This window comes from Rhinopithecus roxellana, chromosome 20 (genome assembly GCF_007565055.1).
Source record: "Rhinopithecus roxellana isolate Shanxi Qingling chromosome 20, ASM756505v1, whole genome shotgun sequence".
In the NCBI taxonomy this organism is placed as follows: Eukaryota; Metazoa; Chordata; class Mammalia; order Primates; family Cercopithecidae; genus Rhinopithecus; species Rhinopithecus roxellana.
The window spans coordinates 46,484,035-46,506,686 of NC_044568.1; the positions used below are offsets into that span (position 1 = coordinate 46,484,035).

At 40.9% G+C, this 22,652-nt stretch overlaps 1 protein-coding gene across 2 annotated transcripts; it reads left to right on the top strand.

The window, feature by feature from the left end:
- On the top strand, positions 1 to 20,858 carry GDE1 (glycerophosphodiester phosphodiesterase 1). Of its 2 annotated transcripts, none has more exons than XM_010388544.2 (6): positions 1 to 429; positions 5,392 to 5,567; positions 11,630 to 11,735; positions 14,810 to 14,902; positions 17,490 to 17,701; positions 18,953 to 20,858. In XM_010388544.2, the coding sequence occupies exons 1-6, from the start codon at positions 25 to 27 to the stop codon at positions 19,098 to 19,100; spliced, it is 1,140 nt and encodes a 379-aa protein (XP_010386846.2). In that variant the 5' UTR covers positions 1 to 24; the 3' UTR covers positions 19,101 to 20,858. The 2 variants fall into 2 exon arrangements, with proteins under 2 accessions (XP_010386846.2, XP_030781453.1); XM_030925593.1 differs by having other exon boundaries at positions 7 to 429; positions 5,396 to 5,567; positions 18,953 to 20,851.
- Positions 20,859 to 22,652: the final 1,794 nt, after the last annotated feature.

A 22,652-nucleotide genomic window follows, 5' to 3' on the forward strand; every position in this document is an offset into this window, starting at 1 on the left:
CTGGGCAGCGGATTCCTTCGCTGGATGTGTCCGCTGCCGCCATTGTGCGGCGCTGGTCCCCTCAGAGGGTGCCCGCTGCTGCCGGTGCCCTGGACCTCGCTTCTCGCTCTCCTGCCCCGGGAGCCCGGCGGGTCCGGGACTCCAGTCCGTGCCGGTGCGGGCGCCGGCATGTGGCTGTGGGAGGACCAGGGCGGCCTCTTGGGCCCTTTCTCCTTCCTGCTGCTGGTGCTGCTGCTGGTGACGCGAAGCCCGGTCAATGCCTGCCTCCTCACCGGCAGCCTCTTCGTTCTGCTGCGCGTCTTCAGCTTTGAGCCGGTGCCCTCTTGCAGGGTCCTGCAGGTGCTCAAGCCCCGGGACCGCATTTCTGCCATCGCCCACCGCGGCGGCAGCCACGACGCGCCCGAGAACACGCTGGCAGCCATTCGGCAGGTGAGACCCCCACGCCTCGCGCCCCTCGGTCCTCCCGAGAGCTCAGACTTCTACTTTTCCTTCCCAGGGTTCCCCGATCTTCTCAAGACGACCTTCCCACTTCCTCATTCGTCCACAAGGCACACTCCCGGCCCTTGATCCCTCCCACTGTCTAGGGATCTCCCGACTTCAGGTTTTATATTTACAGACGACAGCACATATGTATATAGTTTCTGTGGGACTAACGTTGAGATTACATCCAGGAACAAGGTCAGAAGTGTCCCTGGTTTACAGAGTGTACATCGGAGTGGGGGAGGCAAGCCTTAAACAAGTAAACACATAAATGAGATAACTTTAAGAGAGTGAAAGGTGCAATGAAGAAATCGGGGGAACTGGAGGAGAGGAGTTACGCTATTTTATTTAGATGGAGTAGTCCAGAGAAATCGTCTCCGAAGAAGCAACATTTGAACAGAAACCGGAATTATAAGGAGCCAGGCAGACGCAGAAGGTCCTGAGATGGGAATAATATAGAGGTGTTCAGGTAACAGAAGAGGCAGTGTGTGGCCTGACTTCAAGGAACAGAACAAAGACTGGTGTGTGAATGAAATGGGAAATGGGTCAGGTCAAATAGGGTCTTGGTCAGTAATTGAGTTTCGTCTAAATAGCTCACCCTTCACAGGACGTACCTTTGCTTGTCGTCTAAGTCACGTGAGTCATTTCCTTATCACCTTTTCCCCAGACACACACATTTGCACTCGCACAAGCCTGGCAGCTGGACTCATAACAGTTTTTGCCCTCTCCTTTTCATGAGGCATTCCTGAAACTTTTGGTACCTCCTAGCTCTTGGCATTCTCCTGGCTTCATAATAATGACAGCTTACAGAGAGGGCTTTTCAGTGGATTAGGTGCTTTTGCATCTGTGTAAATATATCTGATTCTCTTCTTTCTTTTCTTTTTTTTTTCCTCTGTCTTCTTCCTTCTTTTTTTTTTTTTTTTTTTTTTTTTGGACAGAGTTTCACTCTTTTACCCAGGCTGGAGTGCACTGGTGCAATCTCCGTGCACTGCAACCTCTGCCTTCCGTGTTCAAGCGAGTCTCGTGCCTCAGCCTCCCGAGTAGCTGGGATTACGGGCGCATGCCACCACGCCCAGCTAATTTTTGTATTTTTAATAGAGACGGGGTTCTGCTATGTTGGCCAGACTGGTCTCAAACTCCTGGCCTCAAAGTGATCCTCCCGCCTCGACCTCCTAAGGTGCTACGATTACAGACATGAGCCATCACACCTGGCCTCCCTCATTTCCTTTTTTTCTTTTTCTTTTTTTTTTTTAAATGGAGTCTCACTGTCGCCCAGGCTGGAGTGCATTGGCTCGGCTCACTGCAACCTCTGTATCCCAGGTTCAAGTAATTCTCCTGCCTGAGCCTCCCAAGTAGCGGGGATTACAGGTGCCCGCCATCACACCCAGCTAATTTTTGTTATTTTTAGTAGAGGGAAGGTTTCACTATGTTGGCCAGGCTGGTCTCAAATTCCTGACTTCCAGTGATTCGCCCGTCTTGGTCTCCCAAAGTGCTGGGATTACAGGCATGAGCCACCGTGCCGGGCTCCAGATTTATACTTTTTAAAATTGATTAATTAATTAATTTGTTTAAATTTATGGGGTTTTTTTTTGGTTTTGGTTTTTTTGTTTGTTTTTTGAGATGGAGTTTCACTCTTGTTGCCCAGGGTGGAGTTCAGTGGCACGATCTGTGCTCACTGCAACCTCTGCCTCCGGGGTTCCAGTGGTTCTCCTGCCTCAGCCTCCCGAGTAACTGGTATTACAGGCATGTGCCACCATGTCCAGCTAATTTTGTATGTTTTTAGTAGAGACAGGGTTTTGCCATGTTGGTCAGGCTAGTCTCGAACTCTCAACCTCAGGTGATCCGCCCGCCCCAGCCTCCCAAAGTGCTGGGATTACAGACGTAAGCCACCGTGCCCGGCCAAGATTTATACTTTTAAAGCCACACTCTGACCCGTGTGGAGAATGTACTGTGGGTGTAATTTCATTCCTTTGCCACTGTTTATAATAGTGTATCTGTTTTTGGAATACACTCAATTCACATTTATCAAGTTTTTCCTTGTATATGTCATTTATAATCTACCAGAAATTCTAGCACTGTCAGAAATGTATGTATGTATATATACATTCGACTTTACCAATACTTTTATTTATTTGTTTGTTTGTTTATTTATTTTTGAGACAGGGTCTCTCTCTGTCACCCAGGTTTGAGTGCAGTGGGGCAATCTCAGCTCACTGCAACTTCCACCTCCCAGGCTGAAGCGATTCTTGTGCCTCAGGCTCCTGAGTAGCTAAGATTACAGGTGTGCTCCACGCCCGGCTAATTTTTGTTTCTTTTTTTAGTAGAGATGGCGTTTTGCCATGTTGGCAAGGCTGGTCTCGAACTCCTGACCTCAAGTGATCCACTTGCTTCAGCCTCCCAAAGTGCTGGGATTACAGGCATGAGCCACTGCCTGACCAACTTTACCAGTACTTCTCTGTTATTCCAGTAATTGAGATAGAAAGATGAACCCCTGGTTCTAGTTCACATATTAGTATATATAGGAGATATTGCAAGTTCAGTTCCAGACCTGAGTAAATAGTCAATAAAGCAAATATTGTAATAAAAGGAGTCACAAATTCTTTGGTTTCCCAGTGCATATAAAAGTTATGTTTATACTATATTGTAATCTATTAAGTATGTGTGTATGTATAGATATGCATATATACACACATATATAGGTTTTCATCCATGGTTCCTTTCTCATAACTCTCAGCCCTTGCTACAGTCTTTTGTTAGGCATCCTAGGCCTTAGGAGCAGGCCTCAGGAAACAGAATCTCTCTGACCTCCTGCCCTCCTTTCACCTGCCCCAAGGCAGGACTGGAATCTTTCCCTGTCTTTCAAATTGTGAGTCTTAAGACCCCCCTCAGAGAGGGACCCCACCCTATACCCTGGGGGAAGGAATGCTGACATCATGAAGCTTCCATAAAAACCTAAGAGGAATTTAAAAAATAAAAATAAACCTAAGAGGACTTGAAGCCAATTGGTCAGAAGTTCCAGAGGCCCCAGCTTACTGTTTGTGTCTGGAGGAGGTTGGGGTGCAGTGTTGGGGACCAAGCCCTCAACCTGTGATCTGACACTGTCTCCAGGTACATAGTGTCAGAATTGAGTCGGAGGATATTCAGCTGGTGTCCACTACTTATTGGTGGAGAAAAAACCCCACATTTTTGGTCACAGAAGTCGGGATTGATTATTGTGATGTGAGAGCAGAGGGAAAATGTGGTGTGTTTTTCCAAAATAGTTGTACATTTGTGTCACATGGGAAAAGGAAGATTTAAATAAGGCAGAAAAATCTCCACCCACAAAGGACATTATTGATAAATTTGACTATATTACCTTTAAAGATGTGTTTAAAAGGACATAATAAATAACAATGGCTATTGAAATCTTAACTATTCACTAGCACAGTTTTCTGTGTTAAGTAAAAACCTATAAGGGAGTGACGTGAGAATGATACACACACCAACTTTAAGATGGTAATTTCCTCTGGAGAGGAAAGGAAGAGAATGAAAGGGAGAATTTCAGCTGTATCTGTAGTGTTGATAGTAAAACTGAAGTGGATAAGAGTGCAACTTCTGCTGCATCCTAGCTTGTGTATCCCTGGACAAATATCCTACTCTTTCTTTGTCTCAATTTTCTCATCTGTTAATTGAGAATAGTAATAGTACCTACTTCAGGGTTGTGAGGATTAAAAGAGTTAATAATACATTTAAAGCACTTATAAGAGTGCTTGGCAAATAGAAAAGGCTCAATAAATAATAGCTTTCTTTTTCTTTTTCTTTTTTTTTTTTTTAGGGCAGAAAGAGATTGAGGAAATTAGGTCAAAACATTCACATATGTTAAATCTTTTTTACTGTGTATGTATCCAGTAGACCATGACTTAGAATATTTTTTAAAAAATTAAAAATCTTGATCATGGCTGGGCACAGTGGCTCACACCTGTAATCCCAGCACTTTGGGAGGCTGAGGCAGGAGGATTGCTTGATCTCAGGATTTCGAGACCAGCAGGAGCAACATGGTAAAACCCCCATCTCTACAAAAAATCCAAAAATTAGCTGGATGTAGTGGCACATGCCGGTAGTCCCAGCTACTTGGAAGGCTGAGGTGGGAGGATGGCTTAAGCCCAGGAGGCAGAGGTTTCAGTGAGCTGAGATCATGCCATTGCACTCTAACCTGGGCAACAGAGCCAGATCCTGTCTCAAAATATATATATATATATATATATAGATCATAATGAGCATTTCACATCTTTATTGTGATGAGGAAGCCAAGGAAGCACACGTTAGATAGTGTGTCTCCAGAGGAGCATGGCTCATGTAATTTAAGTGTCAAATTCTCTTTTTAGATAAATTCTAATCTACCTCAGCAAGCTTACCAACTTACTGGCCAACAGCCAGTGCTGGTTACATAAACAAAATGTGATATGTCCTAGAAGCAGAGGGTGGAATTAAACCAACAAAAACCTGACTCATTTATGCCAAAGTAGTGAAATATCTGACTCATCAACAACCACAGGGTGATCATCAGAACTGCTGTACCAACAAAGAGTGTAGGTAAACAGTGGAATTGTCTATTCGTAAGCCATTGATGAACCATATAGTTAAAGCATCCAGATAAAACGCAAGTTGCTGAAGTCTCCCAGTCTTCCACTGTGAAAGTAAGAAGAGTGGAGAAATTAAAGTTTTTAAGGAATCCATCAGTTAGGAGTTGAGATAAGGTTATATACACAGAAAACAGAAACAGGTCAGAATTGCTGTTTGGTGGGGGAAGTGGAAGGAAAATGAATCATTAAGGACAGCTGTCTTAGCCAGCTCTGCTGGTCTTTTGGGTGGTTAGATGCAAAAGGATGTTTGTGGCCAGTTGACAGCAATATTGTTGATGTTTTTGTTAAGGCAGCTAAGAATGGAGCAACAGGCGTGGAGTTGGACATTGAGTTTACTTCTGACGGGATTCCTGTCTTAATGCACGATAACACAGTAGATAGGACGACCGATGGGACTGGTCGATTGTGTGATTTGACGTTTGAACAAATTAGGAAGCTGAATCCTGCAGCAAACCACAGACTCAGGTGAGTAGTTTATTGTCACTTAAACAGATCTTTTAGCTTTTATTGGAAATGACAGATAGACACTGGTGCCTTCTAATTACATATGCCCCAGGAGAGTTGTCTTGTTTTGTTTTGAACTGTATATAGGTCTCCTAAGTAACGAGCAAGTGCCAGGAACAACAGAAATTCGGCATTATGTTTTTAGTCTTTCCCACTGAGGCTAAATTTGGCTTCAGAATCATTCTCAAGATAATACTCTGTCTAGTCACTATAGAATCATGAGGCTAAAAGCCATTGCTTGGCAATCTTCTTGCCTTCAGGTGTACCAAGAAGCAAATTATACATTCATTAAAAGCTTCAAGTAATATTATAATATTACATTTTAACTTAACCCATTTAATTCTTCCGATCCTCATAACAAACTTCTGAGGAATCACAGAATTGTAGGAATAGAGAGTATCCTAGAAATCATCTAGAATAGCACTTTGCAGTAGAACTTTCTGCAGTAATGGAAATGTTTTACATCTGCACTGTCTAATATGGTGGGTACCTGTGACTACTGAGCACTTGATATGTGGTTAGTGACACGAGGAAGTGAATTTTTAATTTAAATGTAAATTTAAACTGAAATAGCCATATGTGGCTACCATATAGGATACTGTAGATCTAGATCAATCTTGCCTTTAGAGATAATCCCAGAGAAGTAAATTATTTACTCAAGGGCAAATAACTAGTTCATAAAGAAGCCAAGACCAGAATCTATCCCAAGTTTTAGTCCAAATCATGCTGTTTTTAGCTGCCCCCAGTGTCTTTCAACCCTGTAAGAGCGAAAGTTCTTTCAGTGTCTAATTTAATTCTTTCCTGGTAGAGTGTAAACGTAGCTTCCAAAGTATATATACCAGAGCTAATCTTACAAGGTGTTTCACAAAAACAAGTTCAAATAAGATCAAATCGTGTACTCTGAATACTTCTGTTGTGGATAAACAGTCCACATCAGCTGATTCTTACTTGTAACTTAGCTTTTCTCAAACTTACATGACCACAGAACCTACATCCTCTTCCCCACTTACAGCTGTAAACACCCTTGGAATTGGTAAGCTGAGTAATATGCTGTACTTTGGAATGTGGTTATTTAAATCCCTCTCTGCTCGTAATCTTTGCAATACTGAAAAGTGTGTGCTCACTGGTTATTCATGTAATATCAATTATCCAGACAATGATCGATTGTCTTTGAATATTAAGTATTTGACCCAACAATTAAGTTATACTTTTTCCTAAAAGATGATTCAGACCTATTTTCCTAGGATCTGAAAAACATCAGTCAGCCGAAGGAAATCATAATGTAGACAGGAAAGAATATTGGTAACACTTGAGAATTATGAGTCCAGGTTGCTAGAATTGCTCTTGACTGTCATCAGATATTTTATTGCTATGCTTATGCAAGGAAAAGACTGGTTTTAATATTATAATGACATTGCAGCTAATAAAATGTCAGGTTCAAAGTTAATATTTAAAGCAAAAATGTTTAGGGTCATCATTACCCTTAAAAATCCTTTAAGGGAGCACTGAGTCTATTTCTCTGGAATTTGTGCATCCTAGGAAAAAAGAAATTGTAATTTTCAAAAAATCCCTTAAGAAGACACCATAGCAAAGGCAACATATTACACCAATATCTTTAACACAACCAGTCTTTGCTCTGCTATTGGAACAGAGTGTGTTTTCTGTGATTGAACACTAAGTTAAGTAATTGGCTTGTGTTTACAGATCATGTTGTGGGAAAAAAATAGATATTTTCTCTAGAATTATGCTCAGTGTGATGAGATGCTTGTCCTAAGAGAAGGGTAAGGAGGAAACTAAGATCAGCCAAAGGAACAACAAATTCAGGTCTCCCATCTTTCACTCTCAGGGAATAGAAATTGATGAGAATGGCTGGTGTAATTGCCTGTAATGTTTAAATTATCCTTATCTTTTTTTTTTTTTTTTGAGATGGAGTTTCACTCTTGTTGTCCAGGCTGGAGTGCAATGGCACGATCTTGGCTCACTGCAATCTCCACCTCCTGGATTCAGGCGATTCTCCTGCCTCAGCCTCTGGAGTAGCTGGGATTACAGGCATGTGCCACCACACCCAGCTAATTTTTGCATTTTTAGTAAGAGACAGGGTTTCACCATGTTGGCCAGGCTGGTCTTGAACTCCTGACCTCAGGTGATCTGCCTGTCTTGGCTTCCCAAATTGCTGAAATTACAGGCATGAGCCCACTGTACCTGGCCTATCCTTACCCTTTTTTTAAAGCATGATCTTACAGTAGAAATAATGCAGTTGAGTTAGCATTAAGTTAGATCATAATTTTATTATAAGAGAAGACTAATTTCTTTTGTATCAAACACTTAGGCTTCATTTTCTTTATCAGAAAATTATGTCTTAGAAAATTATTTATTTTAAACAGTTGCACTTAAATAAATACACAATACAATTAACAGATTTATGTATTCCTAGGAATTTCTCCTGCATAGGGTTCTATTAGGGAAATTACAATCTGAAAATTAAGTCTCTGAGTTTTCCAAAGGTGGCATGTACTCTGCCCTTTGGGGAGTAGGTTTATTAATAATGTTATTAATTCAATGGAAATTCACTGATTTCTTAAAAATTAAATGATATTTGTTATTGTTGCTGATCTTTGGTCAAGAATATCTGTATTTGAACACATGGAGGTTCCTGAATGATGGAGCACCCAGAAAGAGCATGGAAGCTCTTTGCCCCTTTCTCCATACCTCACCCTACACATGTCTTCATCTGTATCCTGTGTAACGTCCTCTATAATAAACCTGTAAACATGTTTATTTGAGTTCCACGAGCCACTCTAACAAATTAATTGACCCCAAGGAGGAGGAGGTGGGAACCCCAATTTATAGCTAGTGTCGGAAGCACAGAATCACCAGAAAAGGAAAACAAAACAAAACAAAAAACAGAAAAATAACATCCATTATACAATGTAAGAAACCAAAGACCATCAATCTCTAATGTCTGTGCTCAGGTATCTGTGTGTGTCAGTTCTTCTCATCTACGAGTCTTGGGTTTTCAATGCTCACTTGTCACCAGGATATGAATTAAAAATGTCTTGGGCACCACCATGTGATCCAGTTGTCTTAACCTTTCTAAAAGTGCTTGTGCAAGCCATTTACTTATTGCTTCTTACACCATTACAGCCCAGCCTACTTGTGGTTAAAAGCAACCATAGCATGTTTGAAAGTTTCATGCAATAAAAGGGAAGTTTATGATTGCATTTAGTCTGTACTTACTGGATACTTTCAGTTTTATCAGTCCCAAGTACAACAAACTCTGGATAATATGATTAAATACTTCTTCCATGATTCTTTCGATCTTCACATCAATTTCGCTAAATATGGAATGATTGACTAGCCAGAGCAATCAGGAAAGAGAAAGAAATAAAAGGCGTCCAAATTGGAAAAAGAGGAAGTCAGATTGTCCCTCTTTGCAGACAACATGATTTTGTATGTAGAAAAACCTAAAGACGTCACCAAAAAACTGTTAGAACTGATCAACAAATTTGGTAAAATTGCAGGATATAAATCAATGCACAAAAATCAGTAGAATATCTATACGTAAATAATGAACTAGCTGTAAAAAAAATCAAGAAAGCAATCCCATTTACATAGCTACCAAAAAAACAGTAAAATACCTAGGAATAAATATAACCAAAGAGGTTAAAGAGCTCTACAAGGAAAACTACAAAACACTGATGAGAAAAATTAAAGAGGACACAAACAAATGGAAAGACATCCCACGCTCATGGATCAGAAGAATTAATATTCCTAAAGTGACCGTTCTACTCAAAATAATTTACAATTCAGTGCAATCCCTATCAAAATATCAAAGACATTCTTCAGAGAAATAGAAGAGCCACAATCCTAAAATTCATATGGAACCATAAAGAAGCCCAAATAGCTAAAGCAATACTGAGCAAAAAGATCAGAGCTGGACATATCATACTACCTCACTTCAAGATATACTACAAAGCCACAGTAACCAAAACAGCATGGTATTGGTATAAAAACTGACACACAGACACACGCACACACACGAAATAGATACATAGACCAATGGAATACAATAGAGAACCAAGAAATAAATCCATATATTTACAGCCAACTGATTTTCCATGAAGGCACCAAGAACATACAGTGGGGAAAGGACAGTCTCTTCAATAACTGGTACTGGGTAAACTGGATATCCATATGCAGGATATTGAAACTAGACCCCATCTCTCACTATATTTAGAAAATCAACACAAAATGGATTAAAAGTTTAAATTTAAGACCAGAAACTATAAAACTACTAGAAGAAAACAGGGGAAATGCTCTGGGACATTGGTCTAGGCAAAGATTTTATGACTAAGACCTCAAATGCACAGGCAACAAAAACAGGCAAATGCGACTATATTAAACTAAAAAGCTTCTGCACAGCAAAGGAAACAATCAACAGTGAAAAGACAGCCTGTTGAATAGGAGAAAATATTTGCAAACTATTCAACAGACAAGTAACTAATATCCAGAATATACAAGGAACTCAACAGCAAAAACAATAATAATCCCATTAAAAACATCTTTTCAAATCCTAATTTGAATAGACATTTTTCAAAAGAGGACACACAAATGGCCAATAGGCATATGAAAAAACACCACAAATTATTAGGGAAATGCAAATCCAAACCACAATGAAATACCATCTTACCTAGTTAGAATGGCCATTATTTAAAAGATTTTTAACATAACAGATGCTGGCGAGGATACGGAGCAAAGGAAACTCTTATATTCTGTTGGTGAGAATGTAAATTAGTACAGCCATTATGGAAAACAGTATGGAAGTTTCTCAAAAAACTAAAAATATAGAACTACCATGCAATCCGGTAATCCCACTAGTTGGTATCTATCCAAAGGAAAGAAAACTAGTGTATCAAAGGCATACTTGCACCCCCATGTTTATTACAACACTATTCACAATAGCCAAGATATGGAATCAACCTAAGTGTTCATCAGTGAATGAATGGATAAAGAAACTGTGGTAAATATACTCAATGGAATACTATGTAGCCATAAAAAAGGATAATATCCTGTCATTTGCAGCAACATGGATGGAACTGAAGGTATTATGTTAAATGAAATGAGATAAGCCAGGCACAGAAAGGCAAATATTACATGTTGTCACTCATATATGGGAGCTAAGAAAGTTGATCTCATGGAGGTAGAGAGAAGAATGATAGTTACCAGAGGCTGGGAAGGGTATGGGGTTGGGGGAAGAGGAGAATGAAGAGAATTTGGTTAATGAGTATAAACATACAGATAGAAGGCATAAATTCTCATGTTCAATAACATAGTAGGGTGATTATAGTTAACAATCTGTTGTATATTTCAAAAGAGCTAGGAGATTCAGATGTTCCTAACACAAAGAAATGATAAACATTTGGGGTGATGGACATCATAAATACCCTGATTTTATCATTATACATTATGTGCATATCACAGAAATATGTCTAAGTGTATAGCAATACAAATGTGGAAAAAATAATATCTATACTTTGGTTCAAATTATTACAGTAGGACAGGTGCGGTGGCTCACACCTGTAATCCTAGAACTTTGGGAGGCCAAGGCAGGTAGATCACTTGAGGTCAGGAGTTCAAGACCAGCCTGGCCAACATGGTGAAACCCCGTCTCTACTAAAAATACAAAAAATTAGCCAGGCGTGGTGTCACACTCCTGTAGTCCTAGCTACTCAGGAGGCTGGGGCGGGAGAATCGCTTGAACCCGGGAGTTGGTGGTTCCAGTGAGCTGAGATTGCACCTCTGCACTCCAGCCTGGGCAACAGAGCAAGACTCCATCTCAAAACAAAACAAAACAGAACAAAAAAGCTTACAGTAAATTATCCTTGGACTTTACTATGGTCGAAGAAAAAATATTGGAGAAAATACTCTTTCCTTTTGATTGGGAGACATTTGCAAAATGTTTGTTACAATAGAGGTTATCACTTCCTCTTTTTTCCTACAGTGTATTTTCTGTTCTCTTACAGGAATGATTTCCCTGATGAAAAGATCCCTACCCTGAGGGAAGCCGTTGCAGAGTGCCTAAACCATAACCTCACAATCTTCTTTGATGTCAAAGGCCATGCAAACAAGGTACAGTTTAAACCATGGACTTCAGTTTGTTAAAAAGGAATCTTATTTCATTGATAGTCATTTCCGAAATTACATATATTTTGTTATTTATTCTTTTTAAAACTTAGTTTTATAAGTTATATTTGTTGAATGGAAGCGTACAATGCAGGAATCTACATCATTAAGGAAACAGTAAATTATGGAACTTTTTAACCTTTTATGGAACCTTTACAAAACTTCTGATATTCAATAACCAGCACAAAATGGAAGTTTCTATTATTTACATAAAGCATTTACAAAAGATATTAAGTAAACAGTGAAAAGCACTTCTAGAAAAAACCACTCAAGTAACCTCATAAAAAGGAATTCCGAGTTGTACACAAGACCAATTTTATCTAGCTTAAAAGTTAAGGGCCTTACATGGACAACTATGGACTGCATTTAAAGAGAATTCCTATATTAAAAGCTAATAGTTAACAGAACATATACCTTTTACATAGATTTATCCCTTTGTATAATTTATATCCCTTATGTATAGTTTTGTTTTTCATTGATTTTAGCAGCTATACTTTTATCAGAAAATCATTTATTTTCTTCAAATGTGTTTGACATTCCTAGATAAAATTTGGCTTAAATTTTAGGGCCTGCACTTTTACTCATAAGAACATATTATTACAGTGAAAATCAGTGGGAAGATATGATTCTGATTACATTTGTTCTCTTATAACCAGCTTTTCAAGTGCAAGTACTTTTTTCCCCATTTGGGCAACTTGAGTATTTTTCCCCTAGCAATATTAATAATCGGTAATGGCCATCTACTGGTTGAAAATTCTGATGATGCCATTTTTTTTTTTTATTAATCCCATGATATCATTAAAACCAGTTGTTAAAACCCAAAATGGGCTGGGTGTGGTGGCTCATGCCTGTAATCCCAGCACTTTGGGAGGCCGAGGCGGGTGGATCACCTGAGGTCAGGAGTTCGAGACCAGCCTGGCAAACATGGTGAAACCCCTGTCTCCACTAAAAATACAAAAATTAGTTGGATGTGGCGGCAGGCACCTGTGATCCCAGCTACTCTGGAGGCTGAGGCAAGAGAGTCGCTTGAACCAGGGAGACGGAGGTTGCAGTGAGCCACGACTGTGCCAGTAGTCCTCCAGCCTGGGTGACAGAGCAAGACAACGTCTCAAAAAAAAAAAAAAAAAAAAAAAACCTGAAATGTGGAGCCTAAGTATACACTCTAATTTTATTACAGTTAACTCCTATTTTTGAAGAAGGAAGAGAATGGTAACTAATTTATTATTCTGGTAAACTGATAGTTGTATACCACTAGGTTTTCTAATCGGTCTGCATTAGAATCACCTGGAATACCTATTTTAAAATACAAATTTCCTGGGCCATTCTCCCTAGGGAAGAGATTCTGAAAATGTCTAGGGTGGGCTCAAGGAGCGTGTATTTTTAATGAGCACCTCAAGTACTCATTGTTGATGTTGCAGCCTGCATTTGGGAACGCTGATAGGTCCTACATTTCACCCACGGTATACTGACTTTCATGCTTATTCTCTTAGGTTTTTTTTTTTTTTCTGGGACAGAGTCTCACTCTGTTGCCCAGGCTGGAGTGCATTGGTGCGATCTTGGCTCACTGCAACCTCAGCCTCCGGGGTTCAAGCAGTTCTCCTGCCTCAACCTCCCAAGCAGCTGGGATTAGAGGCATGTGCCATCACGCCCGGCTAATTTTTGTATATTTAGTAGAGATGGGGTTTTGCCATGTTGGCCAGGCTAGTCTCAAACTCCTGGCCTCAAGTGATCTGCCTGCCTTGGCCTCCCAAAGTGCTTGGATTACAGGTGTGAGCCACCATGCCTGGCTTCTCTTAGAATACTTTTTAAAAAGAAGTAGACATTTTTTTAAAAATCTAGCTATTTGAGTTTTCTCGATGGGTGCTCATGGGTGTTCAGCCAAGACTGGGTAGAACATAGTGACCTAATTCACCAAGATGGTAGTAGAGAGGGACAAGTGTAGGCAACAAAGTGGAGCTAGTAGAGCACGGTGGCCAAAATCATGGGCTTGGGAGTCCAACAGACCTTGACTGAGCTCTTACTACAGGGTAATCTTAATTTTGATGAGCTTCAGTTTCTTCATGGGTAAAATGGGAATACTAAAAGCAGTTACCACATAGAGTTGTTGTGAGAATTAAATAATGTAAATGTGAAGAGTTTACAGCACATGTCTTTGTTCAAACAGCAAAAACAAAGCAAAACAGCGTTCTATAGCTCGCCTTCAGTTGCATTTGTGAAGAGGAGGCATGACATGGATAATTTGTGTTCTTTTTTATTTTGGTGGGGGAATGCATTTTGCTCATCATATTTGATTAGGGGTATGTTTGACATTCCAGAAATTAGCAGTGTTTCACAAATTATGCAATAGCAGCATTGCATCCCACATGGCTGGTGACTTTCTTTGGTTAGCTGCTATTGATGTCACTTCACTAGGGGTTACCAAATAATACTTAAATTCTATCATGTCTTCTTCATTTTGTAGCTACAGTACTGTAAAAAGAAACTTCTATTCACCTTGGGAAGAATTGGGAGCCTCTTAACTCTTCCCAGTCCCTCCTACCCCTGCCCCATTGCTTCTCCCTCCATATTGGTGATGAGTGATACGTCCTCTCAGTCCCCTGGACTGAGAAATCTACCCTCTGTAGTTCCCAGACTGGCTGGCTCATGTTTCATTTGGAAAAGGCACAGAGAGATAGAGCTTTGGGTATGAAAGGACTTCTCATAGTGGATAAACTAGAGTATCAGGCAAGGAAAATTTTGCCTCTGGCCTACAGCTTACCACACTTTTCAAAAGTATGACAAAAGGGGTGAGGCCCTCAGAGGGAGTAAAGCAGCAATACCCCACCTTCTTCCTTGTTTGCTGCTGGTGTGAGTTTAAAATGCATCCCAGTGGATAGTAGACTCTGCCAATACTTTTAGCACCTCCATTTCTAGTAAACTTCTGTTTTATTCCATAGGGTTGTACTTAATATATGATAGTTATTGGCTGGGACTATCACATTTTAATCAATTTTAAATATATGAATCTCTTTATTTTACAGGCTACTGAGGCTCTAAAGAAAATGTATATGGAATTTCCTCAACTGTACAATAATAGTGTGGTCTGTTCTTTCTTGCCAGAAGTTATCTATAAGGTAATATTCAGGATTTTTCTTATCATATTAGGTGAGCTGGTGTAGATAATTGCACTGGGCTGCGTAAGCACAGGATAGATGCCTATTAAATTGAACTGCATCAAGATCACACTTGAGAAGCTCCTCTTTTAAATTAATAAGAGAAATTCCAAAAAGGGAATGTACTCATACCCTTTATAGAATGCCATTCCTCTTTTGCCCCTTCTTTTATGTTATTTATAGGCTCACTCAGATTACTGTGGTAAAATTCTCAGAACAGAAAAGAATTATGTAGCCCCCACTTCTCACCAACTAACAGCAGAACATACCTTCATAAAATAAATTCTTAATTATGGAGAATCTAAAACATGCATAAAATAGAGTAGTACAGTGCACCCCCCCTCCACCATAACCGTTATCCAGCTCATTTTACCCATAACCCCATTGATCTTCCCCAGTGTTATTTTGAAGCAAATGTTATTCTATCCATAAAATTGCATTAAGAATCTTTAAAAAGTGATGCCATTTTATTTTATTTTATTTATTTATTTTTAAAGACAGGTTCTCCCTCAGTTTCCCAGGCTAGAGTGCAGTGGTGTGATCATGGCTTACTGCACTCTTGACCTCCCAGGCTCAAATGATCCTCCTGCCTCAGCCTTCCAAGTAGCTGGAACCACAGGCGCATGTCACCACGCCCGGCTAGTTTTTTATTTTTATTTTTATTTTTTGTAGAGACAGGGTCTCTCTATATTACCCAGGCAGTTCTCCAACTCCTAAGCTCAAGCAATCCATCCACCTCAGCCTCCCAAAGTACTGGGATTACAGACATGAGCCACCGTAACCAACCTAGTGATGCCTTTTTAAAAACATAGCCACAATGCCATTGTCCCATCTAAAAATTATTAACAATAAATTCTTCATATCATCAAATATCCAGTCAGTGTATAAATTTTGACTTGTCTCAGAAATGTCATAAATGGTTTTTTGGTTTTCATAAATTGCTCATTTGAATAGGAACCAAATAAGATCTGCGTGTTACTATCATAAATCTTCTTGTGTTTGTTTTTGAGACAGAGTCCCGCTCTGTCGCCCAGTGGTATGATCTCAGCTCATCACAACCTCTGCCTCCTGGGTTCAAGCAATTCTCTTGCCTCAGCCTCCCAAGTAGCTGGGATTACAAGCACACACCACCATGCCTGGCTAATTTTTTTGTATTTTAGTAGACACGGGGTTTCACCATGTTGGCCCGGCTGATCTCCAGCTCCTGACCTCAGGTGATCTGCCCGCCTCAGCCTCCCAAAGTGATTATAGGTGTGAGCCACTGTGCCCTGATGGCAACTGTAAATCTTAAAACTTGCAGGTTCTGTCTCTCTCTTTGTTTTTTTCTTTTGGCGGGGGGGCAGTCCTTGTTTTGTATTTACTAAAGAAACCAGATTATTGTTTTGTAGAGTTTACCCAAGTCCAGATTTTGCTGATTATGCCATGATATGGTTTAATACTTTTTTCTCTTTATTTTCTATAAACTGGTAGTGAGAGCTGGAAGCTTGCCTTGATGAGGTTAGGATTGGTTATTCTTAGCAAGATAACTCTAGAGATGAGGGTATTTTTCTGTCAGGAGGCACTTGACATCTGGTTGACTCCTGTTGTTGTTAGCTGCTATTGATGCTCATTGGCCAGATCTGTCCATTTTCTAGGGAGCTACAAAATGTTGATATTTTAATTCTATTACTTCTTGCATTAGCTGAAATAGATCTATAAAAAGAAACTTTTCCTCCTTTACTATTTAGTTACCGAAGAGGCAGAATAAATGCTTAATCTTGCCTATTATTTACCAGTTTCCAAAATAATGAGTTGGTTCCGTAGCGTTCTTTACCAGTGACCAACAGAGCATACATTGAAAATTTTTACAGTGAGGATAGAGCCTATCAATAGAAGCTATCATGGAGATGAATAGGGTCATGGGGCTTGCAGACATTTGGAACAGTGTTTCCCAAACTTCCTCGACCACAGAGTCCTTTAAAACCTGTAAGACATTCCCCAAGAGGAGCACAAGAGCAGAGACTGAAGGAACTCCATCCACATCTCTCCATTTCTCTGTTACCCTCTCCCATTATCTCATCACAATCCCTTCTCTCCCTTACCACCTCACTTCCCCATCCCCCTCCTCACCCCTAAAACTCTTTTCAGCCATTTGCTCTGGAAAGGGCCAAAACTAACCAGCGCATCTTGAACTGACCTTGGTTCCATCCTCACTGAGTTCTAATTAATTATCTCTGGCCAAGATTTAAGTCGATATCCAATTAAAAGTTTATTCTCGTGACTTTGTTAAAATTTGGTCCTGTGGTTGTAATTTTTCCATTTTAAAGATAAGATTGCAGTTTTTAAGGATTGTGGGAAAAAGTGTTCTCATATGTACTGTATATTAATGCTTTACATTCATCACATTATTTTCTCAAAGGGTTTATGATTGAGAACCTACTTCGTAGATACCGGGGCAGGGTACCAACTGTGACCACCTCATCTGATTGAGCACATTGGCTAAATCTAAACTAATAAGTATTCAACTTTATATATGATCATTATTTTACTTCCCCAAATTCCTTTTCAGATGAGACAAACAGATCGGAATGTAATAACAGCATTAACTCACAGACCTTGGAGCCTTAGCCATACAGGAGATGGGAAACCACGCTATGATACTTTCTGGAAACATTTCATATTTGTGATGATGGACATTTTGCTCGATTGGAGCATGCATAATATCTTGTGGTACCTGTGTGGAATTTCAGCTTTCCTCATGCAAAAGGATTTTGTATCCCCGTAAGTTGTAAGGTTTTTTATTTTACCCAGACACATGTCCTGAATGGTCTTATTTGAAAGGAAGGATTCACAGAGTAGACACCCTGAATTGGTTCTGACCTGCAAAGCTTACCATGCCTCTGATTGGATTGCCAATTTCGCTTCTTAGGTGGGAAGAATTCAGGCATATTTCACTGTTTTCAGACCAAGTTGATCACATATTTTTGGTTTTTTAGTGTATTTTGAAGAAAAAATGTGAACCTGTGAAACTCTGCTGAGAAAGGGATTTTATTTCTATGACTGGTTTTTTGGAAAGCCAACACAGGATCCTGGGCAGAACCACAGTGAGGACATCCTATGGGCACCAGCCTCCCACCTACCATCTTACATTATAGGCACTCCCCCATCTCTCCCCATAAAATTTCCATTTCCTAACCTGCTAGCGATCTCAGAATAATTTCTTTGGCAATTCTAGATCTGTATATTTCAGCTGATTGGAGTTGTAAGTCTAGTATTATTTCAGACGTGCATGATTCAGTTCAATAAATACTTGATAAGTGCCTATACTATTGCAAGGTTCCACACTGAGAAGCTGAAGATGCAGTGGGTGAAGAATCAAAGCCATGATCTCTGTCTTTGTGATGTTTACAGCCAAGTGGGAGAGAGAGAGATGCTAATCAAATAAAAATCCAATCAATATAAAGTTAAAACTAAGATACAGGCTACGTCAGAGAGAACAGTGTGCACAGACTGTAATCTGATCTGGTCATCCAGATCCCCAAGGAAGTGACGGTTAAGCTAAGATCTGAAGGGTGAGTGGGAATTGGGAGGAATCCAGATGAGAGAGAAAAGTGTATGTAATGTGCTCTGACAGGAAGGAGCATAGTTCTTTCTAGGAATTGAAAGAAAATTCATATTCTTTCAATTAATTTAAAATGAATCAGCCAGAAAAGAAAGGGGGAGTGTGATGTGAGATAAAGCCAAGGAGACAGGTTGGGGCCAGGTCAGGCACCCCTTCAGTGGCTGTGCCAAGGACAGTTGGGGGGTGGCAATCATTAGTGAGCTACTGAAATGTTTTAAGCTGGAACAGTGCAGAGAGGTTCATGGCATCCTGGGTTTTGGATCAGTCCCTCTGGTCACAGTGCAGAGGCCAGGTAGGAGGCATCCTCTGGGTACTATTGGTATGCAGTGAACACCATACTTAGTGGCCATTATAGATTCCTGAGACAGCTGCTTATTATTCTAACAGGATTGGTTTACCTCTTTCCCCAGGGCCTACTTGAAGAAGTGGTCAGCCAAAGGAATCCAGGTTGTTGGTTGGACTGTTAATACCTTTGATGAAAAGAGTTACTACGAATCCCATCTTGGTTCCAGCTATATCACTGACAGCATGGTGGAAGACTGCGAACCTCACTTCTAGACTTCTACCCTGGGACAAAACGGGTTCAGAAACTGCCAGGGGCCTCATACAGGGATATCAAAATACCCTTTGTGCTAGCCCAGGCCCTGGGGAATCAGGTGACTCACACAAATGCTATAGTTGGTGATTGCATTTTTACCTGAACCAAAGCAAAACCCAGTGTTGCCACCATGCACCATAGAATGCCAGAGTTCAACACTGTTGCTCTTGAAAATCTAGGTCTGAAAAAATGCACAACAGCCCCTGCCCTGCCCTAGCTGAGGCACACAGGGAGACCCAGTGAGGATAAGCACAGATTGAATTGTACAATTTGCAGATGCAGATGTAAATGCATGGGACATGCATGATAACTCAGAGTTGACATTTTAAAACTTGCCACAGTTATTTCAAATATTTGTATTTAGCTATGTTAACATGTACTGTAGACATCAAACTTGTGGCCATACTAATAAAATCATTAAAAGGAGCACTAAAGGAAAACTGTGTGCCAAGCATCATATCCTGAGGCATATGGAATTTGGGGAAGCCACTGTGCAATCCAGTGAGGCTTCAATGTGCAAGAACCAAAATGGTAGGGAGGTCTTGAAGCCAGTGAGGGATTTACAGCATCTTGAATGGAGAGCTGCAAACCACCAGGGGGAAGAGTTGCACTTTTCCAGGCTTTTTAGGAAGCTCTGCAATAGTTGTGATCATAGATAGGCAATTAGAACTGGAAGAAACTTCCAAGAACATCTAGGTTTGTCCTCATTTTGCAAATGAGGAAACTAAACTCTGTGGAAGGGAAGGGGTTGCCTCAAAAGTCACAGTTTAGCTGGGCACAGTGGCTCATGCTGATAATCCCAGCAACTCAGAAAGCTGAGGCAAGAGGATTACTTAAGGCCAGACTGTGCAATGTAGCAAGACCCCATCTCTAAAAAATTAGCCAGGCATGGTGGTGCATACCTGTAGTCCCAGCTACTCAGGAGGTTGAGGTGGGAGGATCACTTGAGCCCAGAAGTTCAAGGCTGCAATGAGCCATGATTACACCATGGCACTACAACCTTGGTGACACAGTGAGAACCTGACTCAAAAAAAAAAAAAAAAAAGATAACTGGAACTTCTAGAACTTCTTTTTTACAGTTAACCAGAAACTATACAAGTGGTTTAACATGCATTATCTTACTCACTCCATACAAAAGTCTTAGGGAGGTGTTAGCACTCTTTCTACTGATGAAGAACTGAGGTACTTCATAAAACCACTTACCCAAGGTGTCTTGAGTCTGTTACAGTTGTCATTCAAATCCAGGTCAGTCTGCCGCCAGAGCCAGTACCCTTACTCCTCACTGAATCTGCCTTTATATTGTTAAGCCCATGATCCCAATTCTGCTGTTGCCAGTTTGAACTTCCAGGGATTTTACTGTGAACTTAGTAGCAACATTAAAATGAAGTTGAATTTTTTGTTAATGGCAACGCCGTGTGTCTCCTCTAGCTTACCCCCCTCACCTTTCTACCCCATCTGTGGCCTTTGTCCAGGCCCACAGCTTAGCCATGGCTTCCCTCCTGCATCCCTGCCATGGGTTGCCGGCCTCACACTTACAGCAGCCGAACGGTGATTTTAGAAGGCCATCAGTCCCCACAGCTACATGACAATGAGAAGCAAACTTTTTTGTGACAGATTGTATTGGCATAGGCATGATAGATGGTACGTTTTAAATCAGCATTTGCAAAAAAAATTGTCTTGAATTTTAAAATGAACAACAAAGATAGGTTCATTGAGTGGAACAAATGTCTAAACTGCATGTACTTCCGTGCCATGTTATGCCTAGAGTGAAAGAGGAAGGAAAAAGTGACCAAAGAAGATACATCAAGCCGGGCGCGGTGACTCATACCTGTAATCCTAACACTTTGGGAGGCTAAGGTGGGTGGATCACTTGAAGGCCAGGAGTTCAAGACCAGCCTGGCCATCATGGGGAAACTCTGTCTCTACTAAAAATAGAAACATTAACTGGGCATGGTGGCACATGCCTGTAATCCCAGCTACTCAGGAGGCTGAAGCAAGGAGAATTGCTTGAACCCAGGAGTCAGAAGTTGCAGTGAGCCAAGATTGCACCACTGCACTCCAGCCTAGGCCAAAGAGCGAGACTCTGTCTCAAAAAAAAAAGAAAGAAAGAAAATACCCTCTGCGAATTGAATTCAGCCCTGGGGTACCTTCTGAGGGTGCACAGCAACTGGCAGGGAAGAATTTCTCTTGGGGGCAGTGTGAAGTTAATAATATCCCTTGGCCAGGCATGGTGACTCATGCCTATAATCCTGTCACTTTGGGAAGCCAAGGTGGGAGGACTGCTTGAAGCCAGGAGTTCAACACTAGCCTGGGCAACACAGTGAGACCCCATCTCTACAAAAACTTTAAAAATTGAGGCCAAGATGGGAGGATCACTGGAGCCCAGCGGGTTGAGGCTGCAGTGAGCTAGGATCGCACCACTGCACTCCGGCCTTGGCTACAGAGTTTTGACTCCAATCTCTAAAAATTTCATAATAATAATAATAATATCCCTTTGTGTTGTGGGAAGATCTCAAGAGCCAGGAGATCTCTGTCTCTTGATCTTTATCCCAAATCCATTTTGCCTTTGATTCAGCCAGGCCAAATTAAGGATTTAGGTCCTATGCTAAGATGGTAAGGGCCTCAAAAGGTGGAGAATTTGAATGATGAAATAAGGTGTTAATAACTACTATTAAGCACTTCCTTGGAAGGCTTAGTATAGGGTTAATAACAGGATTTGAAATCAGTGAAAGCCAAGTCTGCATTCCTAATCAGCAACTTACCAGCTGTATGACCTTGGGTAAGTTACTTAATTTATTTGTAAAATAGGGGTAGTATTCTTGTGGTGGTGGTGATTAAATGAAAGAATGCATGTAAAATCCTTGCTAATTAACATTTACTGACTGCCTATCATGTCCTAGACTGTTTAAAATGCTTTCCAGGTACAGTACTTTTTAAACTCAGGCTGAAGTGCAGTGGTGCAATCTTGGCTCACTGCAACCTCCACCTCCCGGGTTCAAGCAATTCTCATGCCTCAGCCTCTCGTGTAGCTGGGATTACAGGAGCATGCCACCACGCCTGGCTAATTTTTGCATTTTTAGTAGAGATGGGAGGTCTTACCATGTTGGCCAGGCTGGTCTCGAACTCCTGACCTCAGGTGATCCACCCACCTCGGCCTCCCAAAGTGTAGGGATTACAGGCATGAGCCTGTAATCTAATGCATGTACACCTTCAGGAGAAGCAGGGCTGCACTGAAGTGGAGACAAGGGATGGATGTGAAGGGAGAAGCATTCCAGGTGGAAGCACTTAGCATCTGGTGAATAAGCAAAAGTGATGCTTTCAGAGAGCGTTCAGATTTCATTGTAGAAGCCCAGGCAATGGCTGGGCGCGGTGGCTTATGCCTGTAATCCCCACACTTTGGGAGGCCGAAGCGAGCGGATCACCTGAGGTCAGGAGTTCGACACCAGCCCGGCCAACATGGCGAAACACCGTCTCTACTAAAAATACAAAAATTAGCCGGGCCTGGTGGCACA